The following is a 22,487-nucleotide window of genomic DNA, read 5'->3' as shown; positions in this document are numbered from 1 at the left end:
CAGAGTTCACTTTCTTTTTACCGCTGATGTTTTCTAGAGACCAACATGAAACTGTTGTTTCCAGTTGTCACATCTTTGAAAAGCAGTTTCTCCGCTGGGTTATTGAGACGTTTGCTAGATTGATCTCCTCCATCAGCTGGAGATGGAGCAGATATTCATCCTCATCAGCTGGAGATACAGCAGATCTTTATCCTCCATCAGCTGGAGATATAACAGATATTCATCCTCATCAGCTGGAGATACAGCAGATCTTCATCCTCCATCAGCTGGAGATACAGCAGATCTTTATCCTCCATCAGCTGGAGATACAGCAGATCTTTATCCTCCATCAGCTGGAGATACAGCAGATCTTTATCCTCCATCAGCTGGAGATAGAGCAGATCTTTATCCTGAATAAACTGGATCTGATTTAACCTCCATCTGGCGTCGCCTCGCGGCTTCAGAGCATCAGCAGATGACTTCATGATGTTCCAGAACATGATGGCCGAAGAAGCTGCAGAGAGAAGTTCAAATCTGATGAAACACTCAATACTAAACAAGACCGCTGACTAGACACAAAACCACAAAAAGAAGACAGAAAATGGCAAAAATGAGACAGAAAACAACAAAAATGAGACAAAATGACAAAAATGAGACAAAATGACAGAAATGAGACACAAAATGACAAAATCCATCAGAACAAATCAAAGTCTTCAGAGTCTGAGAGCTTCTGATTGGTTGAGACTGACGAGGAAATCCATCACGGAGCTGAAGAAGGAAACGTAGACGACCACTTATTTAACTCCACCACCTGGGATTCAGTCAAAAGCTCTGGAACCAGCAGTAAACAGACGGAGAGTGGAGATTCTGTCAAGAATCAATCGTCTGCAGGCTCAGAGATTCTGGTTGTTTTAGTTTTATTGTCAAGGAGACGTAAAGGAGAATTTACTAAACTCCACTTCCTGTGATCTGGTCAAAAGCTCCAGAAAACCAAATAAGTGGACCTTGAGTGGAGATTATTGCAAGAATGAACTGTTCAGAAGCTCCAACATTTATTTTAACTGCCTGATTTTGGGCTAAAGTTTAATTTTGAAGGAAACATAAATGACAATAGACTTATCTCCACCTCATGATTTAGTCAAAAGCTCCAGAAAAACCAAGTAAGCAGAACCTTGAGTCGAGATTTTAAGAATAAACCATCAAGAAGCTGAAAGGTTTATTTCTACTGTCTGACTCTGGGCTGAAGTTTAATCTGGATTCTGAGGATCGGGGTCGGGGCAGAGTGGACCTGGTCTCTGAGCTCCATGGATTCAGCTGAAAGTCTGCTGGATCTAACAAAAACCACAACGTGGATCTGAAGTTTATGGAACCAGAGAAAAACCACAACGTGGATCTGAAGTTTATGGAACCAGAAAAAAACCACAGCGTGGATCTGAATAGTTTTTATTAAATAACAATTAAAATCCAAAGATTATAAACAGATAAAATAAAGCACAGATTCATTCAGGGTTAGTCCTGATGGACCAGAACCAGGACCAAGACCAGAACCAGGATGAGAACCAGGACCAGGACCATGACTAGAACCAGGACCAGGACTAGAACCAGGACCAGGACCAAAACCAAGACCAGCACCAGGACCAGAGCCAGGACCAGGACCAGAGCCAGGACCAGAGCCAGGACCAGGACCAGGACGAGACCCATGCCCATGCCCAGGACCAGGACCAGGACCATACCCATGCCCAGGACCAGGACCTGGACCAGAACCAGAACTAGGACCAGACCCAGGACCAGGACTAGAACCATGACCAGGACTAGGACCAGGACCAGAACCAGAACTAGGACCAGACCCAGGACCAGGAGTAGACCCAGTACCAGGACCAGGACTAGACCCAGGACCAGGACCAGGACTAGGACTAGAACCAGGACCAAGACCAGACCAAGGCCCAGGACCAGGACCAGAAGCAGACTCAGGCCCAGGATCAGGACCAGAGCCAGGACCAGGACCAGGACTAGAACCAGGACCAGGACCAGGACCAGGGCCAGGGCCAGACCCAGACCCAGACCCAGACCCAGGCCCAGGCCCAGGGCCAGAGCCAAGACCAGGACTAGAACCAGGACCATGACCAGGACCAGGGCCAGAACCAGTACCAGGACCAGAACTAGGACCAGACCCAGGACCAGGACTAGACCCAGGACCAGACCCAGGACCAGGACTAGACCCAGGATCAGGATCAGGACCAGGACCAGGATCAGGATCAGGATCAGGATCAGGATCAGGATCAGGATCAGGACCAGGACCAGGACCAGGATAAAATAAAGCAGACAGACAGGAGTTTCATTCATAGCATACAGAGGGTGAGTCCTGATAGTCCAGAACCAGTAGCAGGACCAGAATCAGACCCAGAACCAGAAGTAGAACTAGGACCAGGACCAGTACCAGGACTAGGACCACGACCAGGACCGGCTCAGTGTTTTCAGTAGAGCTGCATCAGGAACCAACAGGACCATGATCAGGATGGTCTTTAACAAGCAACAGAAGACAGTTTAATTCCTTTTTCTTATTGAAATGAAATAAATCAAATTAACCACATTTTTAACCAGCGTCTGTAAAATGATATACCCTCTGGAGGACTGGACCCTCTGGAGGACTGGACCCTCTGGAGGACTGGATTGGACCAGAGGGTCCAATCCAGCTCTCAAACTGTAAAAATTCCAGAGAAGACATTAACTGCAGATTGTAAATTAGTAAAACTATAAATTTAAAATCATTTCTAGACCATGACAAGTTGTTTGGATCAGAAAGTAAAATACTAGGTTGTTCATTGTTCTTTTGTTGTTTTGTGTCTAATTTTCTAATACTTTGTTTTTTTGTCTGATTTTTCTCGTCTGTCTCATGTTTTTGTCGTTTTGTGTTTCCTTTTTGTCTCGCTTGTGTTTTTTGTCTTATTTTTGTCACTTTGTGTTTTGCTTTATTCGTTGGTTTGTGAACCGTTTTTTTTGTCATTTTTTGTCTCATTGGCATTTGTCCGTTTTTTTGTCACTTTGTAACTTTCTAATTTTTTGTCTTTTTTTTGTTTAGTTTTGTGTCGTTTGTTTCAGTTTTTGTCATTTTGTGTCTCGTTTTTGTAATATTTTGTCTTGTTTTTGTTGCTTTTTTTGTCGTTTTGATCCTCCAGTAAATCGTCTATGGTTCAGTTCCAGATGACTAAATGTTGTGTTCCTTTGTCGACACTCTGTGATCTGGAAGTTGTAATGTGTTAATGATAAACTGAGGATGAACGTTGATGAAACCGAATTTCTTTTTCTGGATAAATTTCAGGTTGTTCGCGATGTTTAGTGAAAAGATAATTCCTTAAATGTGAACATTTCTAAACATTAGAAGTTGTGGTTATTTATGGGTTGTTCTGCTGTGGTTTTACTGGTTCTACTGGTCCGGTCCACTGGAGATCAGGTCCTGGACTAAGGTGATTCTGACTCTCCTGGTTTAACTGATCTGTTTCATCTAGCAGACTAGAAACTTTACAGAATGTTTTGTTAATCTGTTAAAGCTGCTGATTGGAACCTAAAGATGTGAGTGAAGGAACCGGATGAGAACATGTAGACGGAGTAGATCTGAGGAGCATCAGTCCAACCGTACAACCATCAAGCATCACATTTCACACTGAAGCTAATGTTTAGTTTACATCCAGGTTTCAGGAGTTTACATGCTCAAACACTAAAACCTGATCAGAGCCCCGGGTATCTCTCAGAGCATCCATCAGGACCAGGTGTTCATCTGTGAGTAGAAAAGTTCCAACATGCTCGACCGTCCGCCGTATCGACGTGACGTTTAGTGAGAACGTGACCGAGGAGGAGTGACGAGGGCTGCTCATAAATCAAACCTTCCTCAGGTGCGGCTGTTGCAGAAGAGGAGCAGCTTCAGACAGCGCTCGCAGAAAAAGGATTAGTTCAGCCCAAGTGTTGTGTTCAGGTGCTCTCTGTTTCTCAGAGTTCTGTTAGAGTGAAATCTTCTGGTCCTCGTCCAGTCAGGAGGCAGGGTTTGGTCACATGCCGGTGGAGGACAGTCCCAGCCCGGCAGCCTTGCTCATGCAGGGTAAACCCTGAGCTCCGGCTTTAGGGAAGTCGTGAGCCACCACTCGGCCGTTTTCACCGCCGAGTCCCGACGCTCCTCCCAGACCGCCGGCCGCCACGCCTCCGCCAGCGACCGCCATCCCGCCCAGCGTGGTGCTCATCATGGCAGCGTCGATGAGCTCCTGCAAGACGGAGAGAGGACAAAAGGTCAGCACAGCTACGACTCTGAAGTTTCAAAATAACCGCACACTCTGTCCAAAATAAGGCAAAATTCATCCAAAATTACAGTTCTAGATTCATTTATCAGAAGCTTTAATCCAAAGAGACGAACATCTGAGAGTAGAAACACCAGCAAGGACCTGGTCAGGAGAAAACTACCTGGAGAACAAACAACCCGGAGAACAAACTACCTGGAGAACAAATAACCTGGAGATGAAACTACCTGGAGAACAAACAACCTGGAGAACAAACTAACTGGAGAACAAACTACACGGAGAACAAACTACGCGGAGAACAAACAACCCGGAGAACAAACTACCCGGAGAACAAACAACCCGGAGAACAAACTACCCGGAGAACAAACAACCTGGAGAACAAACTACCCAGAGAACAAACTACCTGGAGAAAAACAACTCGGAGAACATACTACCTGGAGAACAAACTACGTGGAGAACAAACAACCCGGAGAACAAACTACCCGGAGAACAAACAACCTGGAGAACAAACTACCCAGAGAACAAACTACCTGGAGAAAAACAACTCGGAGAACATACTACCTGGAGAACAAACTACGTGGAGAACAAACAACCCGGAGAACAAACTACCCGGAGAACAAACAACCTGGAGAACAAACTACCCAGAGAACAAACTACCTGGAGAAAAACAACTCGGAGAACATACTACCTGGAGAACAAACTACGTGGAGAACAAACAACCCGGAGAACAAACAACCCGGAGAACAAACAACCCGGAGAACAAACAACCCTGAGAACAAACTACCTGGAGAAGCTAGAACAGGTTCTAGTGTGAGAACAGGACCGTGGCGTCTACAGGAAGTCCTGGAGGTGATCGGTAATTTATTTATTTTGTAATCCAGAAACTTTATGCATGTTTGACACACAGCAGCATCCTGTAGTTCAACTTCCAGTTTCCATAACAACAGAAAGCAAAGTCTGAGTAAAATCCACTTCATGGTTCAGAATTAAGACGACGTCTCAGAATCATTTCACACTTCAAGTCCTCTAGTTTAAAGTCTGTTTAGGTGAGTTTTATTAGTGGTGGGATGTGATTAAAAAAGTTAACCTAATTAATTAAAGGCTTTGTCATTGATTAATTGTGATGAATCGTATTTTTGTCACATCAATATTTAACACAACAAAGTTTTTCAACTCAAATCGTTTCTGGTCGACTGAATGGATGAACAGATTCCTGCAAACTCAAAGAGCCACTGCAGCGATTAGATTCAACATTTTAAGACTTTTTCTAAACTCAGTTTTCAATGTCTTCTAAAGTGGTCTATTATGGGATGGCTACACTGTTAGCCGGTACCAGGACTGTCCTAGCTAACGTATAGTGTGTTGTCCTGAAGCTAATTTGCATAAAGTAGTTTCATTTATGCTAATGAGGAATTTTTTTGTCTCGCTTTTGCAATTGTGTCTAATTTTTGTCATTTCCTGTCTCGTTTTTGCAATTTTGTGTCTAATTTTTGTCATTTCGTGTCTCGTTTTTGTCATTTTGTGTCTAATTTTTGTCATTTCGTGTCTCGTTTTTGTCATTTTGTGTCTAATTTTTGTCATTTCGTGTCTCGTTTTGGTCATTTTGTGTCTAATTTTTGTCATTTTGTGTCTAATTTTTGTCATTTCGTGTCTCGTTTTGGTCATTTTGTGTCTAATTTTTGTCATTTTGTGTCTAATTTTTGTCATTTCCTGTCTCGTTTTTGCAATTTTGTGTCTAATTTTTGTCATTTCCTGTCTCGTTTTTATCATTGTGTGTCTAACTTTTGTCATATCATGTCTTGTTTTTGTCATTTTGTGTCTAATTTTTGTCATTTTTGTCAGTGAAGAATAAACAGTTTTAATGATGAACTAGGACAGTAATCACTGGATATAGAAGAGTGTTCATCATGTCTGTACGTTCAGAGTTGTGATGAAGAAGATAATATCCAGTATGAGTCTAATTCAGCCACCAGCAGACTGAATCTGTCCCTCCTCTCAGCAAAACTAATGATGTGGATCCAGTTTGTATCCTGGATCGGGCCTTGGAGGTTTCATCGCTGCCTCATCGTTCTCCGAGTGTCGACAGTTGTCGGGCAGATTAGTCCAAATAAATCCCAGGTTTATTCATTTACTCAAACAGCTCCGAGCGAGCGGCCTGGCAGCAAACACCAACTCCCATCTGCCCCGGCCCCCATGGAGGGAAACTAGCAGCTGACGGTCCACTTCTGAACGCTCTGAACCAAGTTTCATTATAAAAACACAACCACCTGTTAGAACATCCTGAATGTTAAAGATCTTCTACAGCAGGACGTTCTGCTGTCTGTGTTTCAGTCTGATCAACAACCCGTCAACGCTAACCAACCCAGGCTCTAGTTTATATCTGAGGCAAAGAGTTGTAAAAGATCTATAACAACCAAAATGAGAACAAAAAACTTAACAATCAAAATGTAATACAAGAAAAACTGTAAGAAGATGTAAGCCAACAATTCAAAATTCAAAATCCTTCTTCTGACATATAAAGCTCTTAACAACCAGTCTCCGTCATATCTTAAAGACCTGATAGTACCATATTACCCTAGCAGAACTCTTCGCTCTCAGACTGCAGGCTTACTTGTTGTTCCTAGAATCTCTAAAAGTAGAATGGGAGGCAGAGCCTTCAGTTATCAGCTCCTCTCCTGTGGAACCAGCTCCCAGCTTGGGTTCGGGAGGCGGACACCCTCTCTATTTTTAAGACCAGGCTTAAAACCTTCCTTTTCGACAAAGCTTATAGTTAGGGCTGACTGGGTGACCCTGACGGGGTGAGCTGGTGTTTTCATTTGCACAACTGACTTCCCCTCTTGACGTCCCTTTAGTTCTGCCCCTAGTTATGCTGCTATAGGCCTAGGCTGCTGGGGAACCTCTCTTGATGCACTGAGCCCTTCTCTAACTACCTATGTATTTACTATATATACCATTATTGCATTACATTCACTCTGTTTCTTTCTGTGTCCTTTCTCTGAGTGTCCCTGGTCCCAGAGCTGGATGCTGGATGCTTCAGATGTGTGGCTGTGTTTTATGGTCCTTGTGTCCCACCCCCCACCTCTCTATCTCTACCCCTCTATCTGTATCCCTCTATCTCTATCTCTACCCCTCTATCTCTACCTTTCTACCTCTTCTGTCCCTCTCAACCCGCCCGGCCAGCAGGCAGATGGGTCCCCCCACATTAGAGCCGGGTTCTGCTCGAGGTTTTTTTTTCCCTGTTAAAAGGGTGTTTTCCTGCCACTGTCGCCTTTTGGCTTGCTCTGGGGGTCAGGCATATGGGTTCTGTAAAGCGTCTCGAGACAATTTGACTGTAATTGGCGCTATATAAATAAAATTGAATTGAATTGAATTGAATTGAACTAAAAATGATGTAAAACAACCAGAAAAAGATGTACAGCAACCAAAATGAAATGGAAAGCTACCATGATAAGACCAAAAACAACTAAAATTTAAGGTGAAACTACCATAAAAAGACATAAAACAGCCAAAATGAGATGAAAAGCTACCATGTAAAGACAAAAACAACTAATATGTAACGTAAAACAACCTGAAAAAGATGTAAAACAACCAAAATATGAAGCAAAACAATCATAAAAAGACATAAAACAACCAAAATGTGATGGAAAATTAGCATGAAAAGACAGAAAACAACTAAAATTTAAGGTAAAACAACCAAAATGAGGCACAAAAACCATAAAAGACAAAACAACCTAAATGAGATGAAAAACGACCATGAATGTGACGTCTTTTCCTGGTAATTTTCCATTACATTTTAGTTGGTTTTTTGTCTTTTTATGGTTGTTTTTAATCACATTTTGGTTGTTTTATTCCATTTTATGGTTATTTTACATCATATTTTGTTGGTTTACGTCGTCTTATAGTTTTTCCTGCATCACATTTTGGTTGTTTTGTCTTTCTGATCTCATTTTGTGTCACGTTTAGGTTGTTTTACATCTTTTTATGGCTGTTTTGACTCACATTTTGGTTGTTTGATGTCATTCCATGATTGATTTGCCTCACATTTTGGTTGTACATCTTTCTGAGGTTGTTTTACCTTAAATTTGAGTTGTTTTTTGTCTTTTCAAGGAAGTTTTTTCATCACATTTTGTTTATTTCTTTTTATGGTCTGTGGTCTAAATAAATAAAAATCCTACTACGTCTGCACTTCCTGTAGACACCACGGTCCTGTTCTCACACTAGAAATAGTTTTACAGCTCTGCTCCAGGTTGTTTTCTCCTGAATAGATCCCTGTTTGTGTGTTTCTACTCTCAGATGTTCGTCTCTTTGGATAAAAGCGTCTCATAAATGAAACTGTTTCAACCTAACCACAGATGTGAACAGAGACTCTGCCGTAGACAGGAGCTGAAACTGACCACAGCTTCCTGGAACTTTTAGATGAAAAGTCGTTGACTACCAGCCGTGAACTGAATGAAGGCAGCAGCAGAGTGGAGACAAACCTCAGCTCCAGCCTTCAAGCAGAGCTCTGTAGTATTTCTGGCTGAGTGAATAATGCATGAGGAGCAGGTATTGATGGAGAACGCCTCTGCAGCAGGTATCTGCAGTGGAGCTCCATGATGAAACCCTCCAGACGTGTTGCATCAGCGCAGCCTTCAGCCCATGTGGAGGGAACAGTGGCGTCCACAGGGATCAGACGTCCCTCTAATGACTTGTTTGTTCCTTCTGAGCAGCCCATCAAAGTCTGAGCTCCGTAATGAGGCAGTCGTTTCATCACATCCAGACGACGGAGAGGAGCGGGAGATAATCAGCTGATCTTCTCTAAAAGGCTGGCGTTCCTGCCCCACGGCTCAGACAGACGATTGAAAACATTGTGAATGATAGAACGGACGGCTTCACCAAGTTTAAGAAAAAAATGCAGCTAAAGATGGAAGCCCTCATCTCACACATCAGCAGGAACCTGGTTTACATCCACCGGTGCACCTCCTCAGAAGTTTTCATAGGAGCTTCAGTAGAAACCAGCCAGACTTCTCTGGCTGGTTTCTTTATAGAGAGCCGTAAAACTAGTTCTAGACATTTCAAGAAATGTCTTCCAGAGAAGTCCGGCTGGTTTCTCCTGAAGCTCCTATGATTTAAAAGTGAACCATTTCATTAACCTCCTCAGAAGTCTTTGTCATGGTACAGGTTGCTGCTAAACTCCCACAATGCTCTCTGCTTTAACTGTAGTCTGAGTGACACCTCCTCTGGTCTCTACAGGATTAAACAGGAAGAGGCTCCACCTGGTGGAACAACCAGGAGCTACAGCTGATCTACATTTACTCTCTAATACTACAATTATCTCCTAACAATACATGTTCCTTATAGTATTACACTTACCCTCTAGTACTACATTTACCCTGTACTACTACATTTATCCTGTAGTATTACATTTACCCTGTACTACTACATTTACCCTCTAGTACTACATTTACCCTGTACTACTACATTTATCCTGTAGTATTACATTTCCCCTCTAGTACTACACTTACCCTGTACTACTACATTTATCCTGTAGTATTACATTTCCCCTCTAGTACTACACTTACCCTGTACTACTACATTTACCCTGTAGTATTACATTTCCCCTCTAGTACTACACTTACCCTGTACTACTACATTTACCCTGTAGTATTACATTTCCCCTCTAGTACTACACTTACCCTGTACTACTACATTTACCCTGTAGTATTACATTTCCCCTCTAGTACTACACTTACCCTGTACTACTACATTTACCCTGTAGTATTACATTTCCCCTCTAGTACTACACTTACCCTGTACTACTACATTTACCCTGTAGTATTACATTTCTCCTCTAGTACTACACTTACCCTGTACTACTACATTTCCCCTCTAGTACTACATTTACCCTGTACTACTACATTTACCCTGTAGTATTACATTTCCCCTCTAGTACTACATTTACCCTGTACTACTACATTTACCCTCTAGTACTACATTTACCCTGTACTACTACATTTACCCTGTAGTATTACATTTCCCCTCTAGTACTACATTTACCCTGTACTACTACATTTACCCTGTACTACTACATTTACCCTCTAGTACTACATTTATCCAGTAATACTGCGGTTACCTTAGAACAGCCTGGAACTGTTAAATCTCCGTTTGTTTACCTTCATCCTCCTCGACTCGATCCTGGACTTGTAGCAGAACTCCACCAGAGCCACCATCATGGCCAGCCCCAGCCCTCCAATCAGGATGTAGAACACTCCTGCCACGTTGCTCAGACTGAGCGCGCTCGTCTTGTCCTGTCAGCACAGAGAGGCTGGGTCAGGGATGACCAATCGTGGCACAGTGAGACATGACATCACTACAGTTTGGATTCAAGCTGAGTAAAACTGAGTAAAAATCCCCAAAAGCTGAACAGTCTCTGGCTAAGAGGAGCGTAGGGTTCTGGTTCTGGTTCTGGTCGAAGGCTGCTTCCAGAGGCAACAAGTGGCTGTAAACGTTTCATAGAGGAGCTTCAGTTCATTACTAAACTGTTTTTAAAACACTAAATACAGAATAGGAGATGTTTTTGTATTTGTAAAGGTAGAGCTTGTGCAATAATACGAGCATTTAACCATCAGTATTATTATATAATATTATATATTATATAACTGCAGGAGCAACAACACCTGAAGCATCAATAAAAGGTGGTTCTACTTAAATGCAGAATTCTGCAAAAAAAAACTTTTAATGACTTCTAATTTACAGCTTTGTTTTTTCTTTTAGCATGTATTTACCATTATTTTCTATCTATTTGGATGCTAATTCATTGCTAGCTATTAGCACAGCTTCTATTCCATAGCTCTATTCTTCATTTTTTGTCTTTTGACGGCTAACTGATGGCTAGCTATTAGTTATAGCATCTATTCCATAGTTCTATCCATTATTTTTTGCTGTTTTAATGCTAATTCATTGCTAACTGTTACAGCTGTTCATTCCAACTATTCTCCTGTTCCTGAAAGCATTTTTTATTTTATAAATTACTATTATTCATGACCTTTAGCCTAATTCAGCTGTCTACTCAGTGCAGTTAGTAAAATACAAACATTTGATCCATATAAATGTTAATTCAGATTTTTTAGCATTTATTCCAACAGTTTTTATAATTAATTTAGTTCATTCTGTTTATTCATGCATTAGAGCTTTAAGCTAACTGTTTCAATCTCTCTGCTCAGCTAACAATGCTACGTTCACTCCAAGACACCACAATATTTAATAACTTCAGTGTGAACAAATCATGTTTTTAATATTTTCCTCTCTTGGATTCCATATTCAGAAACATTCTAGATGTAATTTAAAGAAAACATTCAAATAATGGAAGAAAAAAAATCTGTAAATGTCTCAACAATAACACCCCGCTGCATGGTGGGAAACGTAGTTTTGTTTAAAAGCTTCCCTTTGATCCTGCGGTCACAGCCTTCCACCGTCCAGATTCATCTCATGCAGCTTCATGCAGAAAAATGCAAACAGAAACCAAAGAGGAACTCTAGAACATTCAGAACGTTTGTTTCAGGCTTGATTCAGCTTCACTTCGGTCTCGATCTAAAAGCAAATAAAGTTTTATGCTGTCATCTCCGAAACATTTCTGGGGATTTGATTGGCCACTGAGCTCGTCTCTCATGACATCAGCGCATGCAGAGTGGGCGGGGCCTCGCTGTGAGCCTATCAGAGGGCTTTCCTCTCCACACCATCATGTTTACCTCGGCCAATCGGCTGCTGTGAAGTCACACTTTAACGTCAGACTGAGATCAGCTGAAATGAGTTTAAAACGTGAGAACTGAAGATGTTTTTTACTGACGGAACATCTGGATCCAGTTTAGTTTCACTAAACAGTTAATCTGACAGCGTCTGATTGGATTGCTGAATGTTTGAACCAAAGTTTAACGCTCTGATCAGAGGATTAAACTGATCAATGAGTGGATCCTCTGGTAGATGAAGTCGGTGTCGTTCATCTTTTTTGTCATTTTCTGAGTTCTTTCCTTCCTAAAGGTGGATTCTAATAGATCAAGGGTCCATTTCACGAAGCAGGTTTAGTGAAAACTCTGAGTTTGTTAACCCTGAAATGAGGGAAACTCAGAGTTTTCCGTTTCACAAAGGGAGGTAACTCAAACCAGAGACAGAGGGGTAACTCTAGCCTGTTTCACAAAGAGAGGTAACTTAAACTCTCGGTCAGTTACCATAGTAACAGACTCTATGAATCTAACCTGGTCAGGACCAGGTTTATCTCAGTAAACCTCGAGTTTCTCTCTGTCTCCTTCCTCTTTCAGCCACACACTTTATTTCATTTCCTCATTCATTCAGTCAGCTGGCGAGTTTTGGCGAAGTCTAGTTCTGCCGTCTGTAAACGTCATGTCCTTTTATTAATGATCCAGTAGATGAAGGAGCAGAATTACTGCACAGAGAATTAAATATTCATCGGGAGATTGTTATCAGACCACGCATAGATGTTCTTGCATTTCCGGACAATTATCTTTTTGAACGGTACCGTTTCACATCACAGTCCATAATCTACATCCACAACTTCATCCGTCCTTACATTTACAACATGACCAACCACAGTCATGCTCTCACATCCCAGCAGATATTGTGTGTTGTGCTGCGGCAGAGTTTGTTGAACCTGCTTCGTGAAACGGACCCCAGACCATATAAATGAAGCTCTTTCTGCACTGAACTCTGATGTGCTTCAGATTCTGGAAGCAAAGCGGAGCTGATGTCACCTCACTGCTTAAAATGCGAAAGTTCCCCAGTCGCTAATCGCTAATGATTCCGAAATAAAACACTTCCAACATGTTTCCCAGCTCCACTAGTCTTTAAAAGAAAACCGTCTTCAGCATGTTTCCCAGCTCCACTAGTCTTTAAACTCCTTACATGAGGAGGAAACGTGTTGCTGGAAATCTGAAATATTTACAGTAATTCTGGTACTTTTTTTTATTATTTAAGGTTCTCTGGTTTTGTCTTTTTGAATCTTTAAAGTTGTCCAGTGGTCACAGCGTCGGGTGAAGTCGGCCTTCAGACGGATGAATAGACTTCTCTGGATTCTGTAGATGGTTAGTTTTACACAGGATGCTTTTATATTTGTCTAAATTCTGATGGCGTTGATAGTAAATTGGATGTTTTTAAATGTTTCAGTATTTAATAATATTAATAATCTGCAGATTATGTGGTAGATGGAACAGATCATCAGTATCCGATCCACATTTTTTCACTTCCGATCTGATCCCGATACCTGAATTTGGATATCTGCCGAACCAACACTATTCTTAGTAGTATATAGTAATATATAGTAGTATATAGTAGTATAAGGTCAGAAAAAGAAGTCAGAAAAATCCTGCTAACAGGAAAAATCCCATCCTGAAAACACATTCAGCTGTAAGGGTTTCAAATTGACTGAGACAAAGCAAGGGTAAACTTCTCGAACACAATTTGCTAGAAGATAAAAATGTCCGGTGTTTGCCGAAGACTTTTCATCTCTTCAGAAAAGGACTAATTTCTACATTTTAAACACATTTTAGCAGCTGGAAGTGAATAAAACCGCTTCAAAACCGGACAAATGTTGACTAAATTCTCTAATTATCTTAACCTGCCTGCTATCTTTGACTCCATTCAGTGTTTAACGTCTCTAAATACATGATCCGCGTCTTTTGTTTTTTCTCATACTTAACGATTTTTTCTATGAAATTAACATGACGTTTTCAGCGTCCTCTACACATTTTGGTCTGAAGGCATCGAAACCTTCAAAGATTTTGTTCGAGAATCTATGAAACTCCAGAAGTCCAGAAAGATATTTAATCATCTTGTTGGCACAGTTTGTTTGGTGTTCGCTGCAAATGAAAAACTGCTGGTTCGAAATTTTAAGTATCTATAAAACAGCTAATTTCTCAATTTTGAACACATTTAAGCAGCTGCACCTGAATAAAATCTCTTGAAAACTGGACAAATGTTGAGTAAATTCTCTAATTATCTTAACATTTAACACAATTACGTCAGTATTGGAACCCGATACCCGATCGGATCGGCCCCATGCCTAAATCTGAGGGCTTGAAGATGAATCTGGTTTGTGAGGCTTCAGTGTGACGTTAAAGTTGCTGTTTGTCCGGCCTGATGAACATTATCTCTCTGTTAGTTAGTGACGGTCTGCTGCTCAGCGAGTTCAGAGGGAAAAGGAGGAACAGGAGGAACATGACAGATTGATGAGGGCAGCAGAGGGAGGAGGTGAAGCTGTGGTCAGTTCGGCTTCATCAGCAGCCGCAGACAGAAAAGGATGGAGATCTGGACGTCTAAAGCTGATTTATCATCGTCCGTCTGCGGCTGCTTCCACCAACTGCTGACCGCTGATTATTCTGCAGAACAGAAGGAAGCCGAGCAGAGAAAATCCTCTGATGGTTCCTGATCTGGAGACACCAAAACCCCTTATCTCCAAAGAGGTCCGTCTCTCAGCAATTTGCATAAATTTATCTTTGAAGCAACTTTTAAAAGCCTGTGGACGTGCAGACTGGAGTGGAGGTTTTTGCAGCCTCCAGAAGTCCTTCTGATCGGTTTAACCTTCAGTTCTGCAGCAGAGACACACTCTGAAACAAAAACCTCCACAAACATGTCCACCAGTTTAACGGATCTGAAATAAGAAGCTACAGCTGCAGCCGAACGGAAGACAAAGAAACAGAAAACATGTTCAGTCTGGACCAAACTAAAACTAGTCTGGACCGGTTCTGTCCAGTTACAGCGAGAACTAGCAGGAAGAAAACAATGAGAAAATGATTCCATCAGCTGAATGTTTTTAAAGAATCAGAAACGTCTAGTTAGAATAAACCTCCTTTACCTTTGTCTGTAACGAGTTTTAAGGGTTTCATTCATTCTGCATTAATGCTAAAGCAGCAGCAAATCTATAGTTCTCCTCGTTCCTCACTCTAAAAAAAAACTTTTAATCCGTAGATATGACTAATCTGTCCAGATATTCAGAAATAACCCGACTAGAACTGCAATGATTCATCGATTATTTCAGTTTCTGATAATCAATGAATCACTTTGAGTAACTTTTAAAGAGAAACAGTCAAATTCTGTGATTTCAGCTTCTTCATTGTGGATATTTTCTAGTTTCCTTCCTCTGAACATATCTGGGAAATATTTTTAAAATGTTTTCTGACATTTTTGAGACCAAACTTCTAATCAGTGAATCCAGAAAATAATCAACAGCTTTAATAAAACATCACATGAACATTAACTAAGTACGATAAAACACAGAACTCATCTTCTGTGTTGGATCATTTCTGGTCGCTGAGGTCAACGTGTTTACTTTGGTCATGTGACCGGCCCAACCAATCAGGCTCTGTTCCTGTTCAGACTAAAACATGACTAAAGGTTTCAACTACAACTGGTTTTAGGATGTTCAAACTCTGAAGTAGTGAAGACCAGCAGATTAAAGTTAGGATGAAACCAGATGTTTCTGTTTCTAGTCTTCCTGCTTCCTGTTTCTAGTTTCCTGCTTCCTGTTTCTAGTCTTCCTGCTTCCTGTTTCTTGTCTTCCTGCTTCGTTTCTAGTCTTCCTGTTTCTAGTCTTCCTGCTTCCTGTTTCTAGTCTTCCTGCTTCTAGTCTTCCTGCTTCCCGTTTCTAGTCTTCCTGTTTCCTGTTTCTAGTCTTCCTGCTTCCTGTTTCTCGTCTTTGTGCTTCCTGTTTCTAGTCTTCCTGCTTCCTGTTTCTAGTCTTCCTGCTTCCTGTTTCTAGTCTCCCTGCTTCTAGTCTTCCTGCTTCCTGTTTCTGGTCTTCCTGCTTCCTGTTTCTAGTCTTCCTGCTTCGTGTTTCTAGTCTTCCTGTTTCCTGTTTCTAGTCTTCCTGTTTCTAGTCTTCCTGTTTCTAGTCTTCCTCGTTCCTGTTTCTAGTCTTCCTGCTTCCTGTTTCTAGTCTTCCTGTTTTCTGTTTCTAGTCTTCCTGCTTCCTGTTTCTAGTCTTCCTGTTTTCTGTTTCTAGTCTTCCTGTTTCTAGTCTTCCTGCTTCCAGTCTTTAATAAAACCAACCGGCTGCCGACTCTAACCTCAGATTTCACTCATCAGCTCCAATCCGTTTGTCTAAACTGCAAAATAACGTTTCACAAAAATCCTAATTATTCTTGAAACTTGAAAAATTATTAGAGATACAAAACAGAAACTGTAGTTAATAAAACCAGTTAATAAAACCAGTTAATAAAAACCAGTTAAGAGAAACCAGTTAATAAAAACCAGTTAATAGAAACCAGTTAATAAAAACCAGTTAATAAAACCAGAACAAAGACTTTTTCTTTCAGAGTGTATCTGCTGGGGTCTGATGGAGGACGGGGCAGGTAGATTGCACGTAGAACGCAGGTAGATTGCAGGAAAAGGGCATGTAGAGGACAGGTAGAGGGGCACGTAGATTGCAGGTAGAGGGGCAGGTAGATTGCAGGTAGAGGGGCAGGTAGATTGCAGGTAGAGGGGCAGGTAAATTGCAGGTAGAGGGCAGGTAGACGGGCAGGTAGATTGCAGGTAGAGGGCAGGTAGATTGCAGGAAAAGGGCATGTAGAAGACAGGTAGAGGGGCAGCTGGATTGCAGGTAGAGGGCAGGTAGATTGCAGCAAAATGGCATGTAGAGGACAGGTAGAGGGGCAGGTAGATTGCAGGTAGAGGGCAGGTAGATTGCAGGTAGAGGACAGGTAGAGGGCATGTAGCGGACAGGTAGAGGACAGGTAGGAGGTAGATAGATTGCAGGTAGATTGCAGGTAGGGGGCAGGTAGAGGGGCAGGTAGAGGGCATGTAGCGGACAGGTAGATGACAGGTAGGGGGTAGATAGATTGCAGGTAGAGGGTGGGTAGATTGCAGGTAGATTGCAGGTAGAGGGGCAGGTAGAGAGCAGGTAGAGGGGCAGGCAGAGGACAGGTAGAGGGGTAGATAGATTGCAGGTAGAGGGTGGGTAGATTGCAGGTAGAGGGGCACGTAGAGGGCAGGTAGAGGACAGGTAGAGGGGTAGATAGATTGCAGGTAGAGGGTGGGTAGAGGGGCAGGTAGATTGCAGGATAAGGGCATGTAGAGGACAGGTAGAGGGGCAGGTAGATTGCAGGATAAGGGCATGTAGAGGACAGGTAGAGGGGCAGGTAGATTGCAGGTAGAGGGGCAGGTAGAGGACAGGTAGAGAACAGGTAGAGGGCATGTAGCGGACAGGTAGAGGACAGGTAGGGGGTAGATAGATTGCAGGTAGATTGCAGGTAGGGGGCAGGTAGAGGGGCAGGTAGAGGGCATGTAGCGGACAGGTAGATGACAGGTAGGGGTAGATAGATTGCAGGTAGAGGGTGGGTAGATTGCAGGTAGATTGCAGGTAGAGGGGCAGGTAGAGAGCAGGTAGAGGGGCAGGCAGAGGACAGGTAGAGGGGTAGATAGATTGCAGGTAGAGGGTGGGTAGATTGCAGGTAGATTGCAGGTAGAGGGGCACGTAGAGGGCAGGTAGAGGACAGGTAGAGGGGTAGATAGATTGCAGGTAGAGGGTGGGTAGAGGGGCAGGTAGATTGCAGGATAAGGGCATGTAGAGGACAGGTAGAGGGGCAGGTAGATTGCAGGATAAGGGCATGTAGAGGACAGGTAGAGGGGCAGGTAGATTGCAGGTAGAGGGGCAGGTAGAGGACAGGTAGAGAACAGGTAGAGGGCATGTAGCGGACAGGTAGAGGACAGGTAGGGGGTAGATAGATTGCAGGTAGAGGGTGGGTATGCAGGAGGTGGGGTAGAACCAACACATGACCTTGGCCGAGGCCGGGTGACCTCCAGAACTGACCTTTCTGCCGGAGTCCTTGTGTCCACACTCCCCCTTGTCATACCACCACTTGTTTTTCAACTTGTCTAAGACGGCTTGTTCATTGAGCTTCAGTACTGCTAGGTTTACTGGGATTCTTCAGAGGAGGGGTTGGGGGTGAGAATAACATAAATAACATTATCAGCTCCATGTTATCTTATGTTATTGATCAGCGGCTGCAGCTACGGCAGCGGCTTTGCTAAGAGAAGCGTCAGCTCAACAACAGAACCAGAAACAACCAAAAACAGCCACAAACACACAAACAGTCTCAGTGTAGAATGTGAGCGGTAAAGTGATATGCGTTAATACTCCATCTAGCTGCTCTGGCCTGACTCCCTACATGCGAGATGTGTATTACTATATCACTTTGGGTAACCGGCAAGAGCTGGAAACACTCCGGGGTCTGAGACACCAACCAGGAACCTGGATTCTAGCGTTTTAGGGTTTGGAGTCCAGAAATAAGGAGCCCACTGATCAGACAGGGAGTTTTACTAAACAGGAAGTCAAAGAATTCAGCTATTTTACGTCTGGATTATCTATGTAATGTGAATTATTCCACTATCATTATGACTTCAGTATAATAACCAGCATTACTTTATACTAGTGGTGTCAGAATCATCTTAGTCCAGGATCTGATCTCCAGTAAAACCACAGCAAATTAATCCATAAATAACCACAACTCGTAATGTTTAGAAATGTTCACATTTAAGGAATTATCTTTTTACTAAACATCATGAACGACCTGAAATTTATGAAGAAAAATAAGTTCAGTTTCATCAACATTCATCCTCAGTTTATCATTTCCACATTACAACTTCCAGATCACACAGTGTCGACAAAGGAACACAACATTTAGTCATCTGGAACTGAACCATAGAAGATTTACTGGAGAATCAAAACCACAAAAAAAAACAAAAAGATAAAAAAACAACAAAAACAAGACAAAATATTACAAAAACAAGACACAAAATGACAAAAGTGAGAAAAACGACACAAAAGAAAGCAAGAGAGAAGAAATTAGACAAAAAAAATCCAAAGTGGCAAAAAATGGACAAACCACAAAAAAGAGAAAAAAATGACAGTAGTGAGAAAAATGACCAAAAAGTAGGCACAAAACAATGAATAAAGTAAACACAAAATGGCAAAATAAGACAAAAAACACAAGCAAGACAGAAAGGAAACAAAATGACAAAAACGAGAAACAAGACGACAAAAACATGAGACAAATGACAAAAGTCGGAAAAAAAGACAACAAACAACAAAAATATTACAAAAATGAGACACAAAACAACAAAAGTGAGAAACCAAACGGCAAAAAATGAGACAAACGACATGAAACAAAATATAAAAATTAGACAAAAACGTTACAAAGCGACAAAAAAGGACACAAAACGACAAAAACGAGACAAAAAAATTACACCAATGACACAAATGAGACAACAACTTGTCATGGTCTACAATTATTTTACATTTATAGTTTTACTAATTTACAATCTGCAGTTAATGTCTTCTCTGGAATTTTTACACTTTGAGGGCCGGATTGGACCCTCTGGAGGACCGCTTTTGGCCCGCGGGCCGCATGTTGGACACCCCTGGTTTATGCTGTTGTTTGAAGTATTGAAGTTTTACTGCGATGATCTGAAGTACTGAAGTTTTACTGTGATGAACTGAAGTTTTACTGCGATGCTGAACTGAGTAAAACTCTTATTTTTTGTGTTGTGACTTCGATTGTTCATCGACGACACCGTCCTGCAAAACTGTGATCAGACCAAATGTATTCAATGAACCAAAGGACTTTTTTTTGCCAGAAGTTGCTCAGAAAACAACATAAAATCAGAAATGTAGCCCAGAAAGTAGAAAATGGATGAGATACAAGTAAGACACAAAACTGAAATCAAATAAAAAAGCTAAAATGAGGCAGGAATAGAAGAGTAAAAAGTACTAAAACATGATAATCAGGTGTCACACATGATATTTGTCTAGTTTTCTAAACTGTCCTAAGAGCTGTTTATGAAGACGTTTGTGTACTTGTTTATTCTGTTCCACTGATAAGTTTGTTTACTTCAACAGAAAACTAACATTAGCTGAGGATGCAGTTGATTTATTTTCTCCCTTCAGTTGTTTGAATAACTTCGTAACTTCTGACGTCATTCAGTCTTTTCTGATCAACATCTGGCACAAGAATTTATTTCAGGATTAGGTCTGGGTGGAAAAAAGTTTTCAGACTGCCTTAAAATTTTACACAATCTCAAATATCATGAAATTTTTGTGGAAAAATCTTTTTAGTGTAACAGAAAAAAATAATAAATGGCAGACTTCTGTACTGTTGTTAGAATCTGTAAATCATTATTTTTCACTGATTAAAATACAGTAAAATGGTTTCATTTTACATGTAAACACTGTTAAAGATTTTTTTTAAAGTGGATATTAGTTTTTACAGCCAACACATAAATGTTAATGCGTTCATTAATAGTATTTTCTGTACTTTTACTTGATATTTGTCATTTAAAGGGATAGTTCGGGATTTTTGACATGAATCTCTATGGCATCCCTATCATTAGTAACGTACACTCTCACTGTCTTACCCCCGACAGTGTCCCGTGAGCCGAGTTCTGGTCCGGTTCTGGTCGCGGCGAAAGTAAGTCCGGCAGGTTTCCAGGGTCACTTAAATAAAACGTATTTCTTCTAAAAACAGCATGTGTTCAAAAGAGTGATTTATTTGCATCACAAAACCCATTTCCACGAAAAAGTCACACCACGTAATCACTTGGCACTACTTCCTGTCCCGTCGTATCAATGCGCGCTGTCCTCCAGCTGACTGCTGCGTACATGTGTTGATATCAACACAGGTACGCAGCAGTCAGCTTACGGCAGCGCGCATTGATACGACGGGACAGGAAGTAGTGCCAAATGATTACGTGGTGTGACTTTTTCGTGGAAATGGGTTTTGTGATGCAAATAAATCACTCTTTTGAACACATGCTGTTTTTAGAAGAAATACGTTTTATTTAAGTGACCCTGGAATCCTGCCGGACTACTTTCGCCGCGACCAGAACCGGACCAGAACTCGGCTCACGGGACACTGTCGGGGGTAAGACAGTGAGAGTGTACGTTACTAATGATAGGGATGCCATAGAGATTCATGTCAAAAATCCCGAACTATCCCTTTAACAGAACTGAAAATCAGTAGAATACTAGTAGATTGTTCATAAAGCTGCAGTTAAAACGCCTCCACCTAAAACTCTTCATGTGGTTCTGCTGTTATCGGACCTCAACATGACGACAATAAATTACAGTTAGTGCTTCAGTTAATGATATTACATTTTTAATAATAATTTATAATCCATCCCACTTTGACCTGCTGTATTTAAGGTTATTTTAATGTTTCTGGTCTTTCCTGACATGTCGGGTCAGGGTATGTACGGTTTCTGGACTGACTGGGACCTGAACGTTCCTGGTCGGTTCAGTTAAACGGCCTGTGGATCAGCGGGCGATGCGTCCAGACATGTGTCCGGAGTGTTTGCGGTGTTTGCGTCGCTGCGTCGCTGCCGGTTACCCCGGCGTTTCATTGGCTGTCGTTACCCGTCGGGGTCACGGTGATCTGACCTTGGAGTCCCCTCCCCCGGTGCCGCACTCGCCCTTGTCATACCACCATCTGTTTTTCAATTTGTCCAACAGGCCCTGCTCGTTCAGTTTTAACACTGCCAAGTTAACGGGGTTTCTACAGGGCGATAGTGACAACAAGGAGGCGTGTTAAAGGCAGAAACATGACAGCAGCCGTGTTCTCCATGTGATGATGGCGGTTAGTCAGAGGCGCTGCTCTTCATCCAGACAGATCCAGTTCCTGCTGGAGTTAAAGGACCAGACCAGTGACTTCTACCAGTTAGATAAACATCCAGCTGCTACTGGACTGAAGTTTGTCTGATTGTTTTTGCTTTTAAACTTTAGGACCAAATTAATGGAATGTTTCTGTAAAAGTGGTCAATTTATGGAACAATCCAGACAAGGAATCAAAAGAATCTAAATCACAGCAAGGTTTAAATACAGAATTAAAACCTGGATGTTATTAAAATATAAAGAAATGAAGTCAGAGTTCCATCGTGTTGTTATGAGAGAAACCCCTGACAGTAACAGTGTGTGCAGCCGCTCAGACTGTAGTCATTTAGTTTGTTTTTAATGCTCATTATAAACTGAATGTTTGATATAAACTGATTATAATAAAAAAAAAATAAACTGTTTGTTATAAAGGGACAAGTTACATCAGTTTATTCTTCTTTCTGCTCCTTTCATTCAGAAGTTTGGAAACGTTTGTTTTTGTGTTGAATTGAGGTGTTTTTTGCTTTATTTTGTCAAGGAATGAAAAAAGAAACTAAACTGGGATTAGTTTCCAGTGAGGAGTTTTTTTCTGT

The 22,487-nt window shown here is 41.7% G+C and overlaps 2 protein-coding genes across 9 annotated transcripts in view; both read right to left on the bottom strand.

The window, feature by feature from the left end:
* Positions 1–1,406: 1,406 nt before the first annotated feature.
* LOC129350494 (tetra-peptide repeat homeobox protein 1-like) lies at positions 1,407–2,308 on the bottom strand (the record flags this gene model as incomplete). The annotated part of the gene is made up of 1 exon (XM_055017080.1): positions 1,407–2,308. A coding segment is annotated over one exon (858 nt), but the record flags the coding sequence as incomplete, so codon positions are not given.
* A 647-nt stretch (positions 2,309–2,955) lies between these two features.
* The window catches only part of LOC111585856 (glutamate receptor 1-like), a 94,949-nt gene continuing 75,417 nt past the window's right edge, over positions 2,956–22,487 (bottom strand). For 3 of the 8 annotated variants that reach the window (XM_035941600.2, XM_035941602.2, XM_055017282.1), the window contains 3 exons: positions 18,061–18,175; positions 10,418–10,552; positions 2,956–4,232 (listed from right to left, as the gene is read on the bottom strand). In XM_035941600.2, coding sequence (XP_035797493.1) covers positions 4,023–4,232; positions 10,418–10,552; positions 18,061–18,175 — 460 coding nt within the window. In that variant the 3' untranslated portion in view covers positions 2,956–4,022. Of the gene's footprint in view, positions 4,233–10,417; positions 10,553–18,060; positions 18,176–21,660; positions 21,800–22,487 lie in introns of those variants that run through there. The other 5 variants (XM_035941601.2, XM_023295475.3, XM_055017281.1 and 2 more) reach the window with 4 other exon arrangements.

Source organism: Amphiprion ocellaris, chromosome 14 (assembly GCF_022539595.1).
Source record: "Amphiprion ocellaris isolate individual 3 ecotype Okinawa chromosome 14, ASM2253959v1, whole genome shotgun sequence".
Classification (NCBI taxonomy): Eukaryota; Metazoa; Chordata; class Actinopteri; family Pomacentridae; genus Amphiprion; species Amphiprion ocellaris.
The sequence above is the reverse complement of the archived record's forward strand: the minus strand, read 5'-3'. Positions and strand labels throughout refer to the sequence as shown.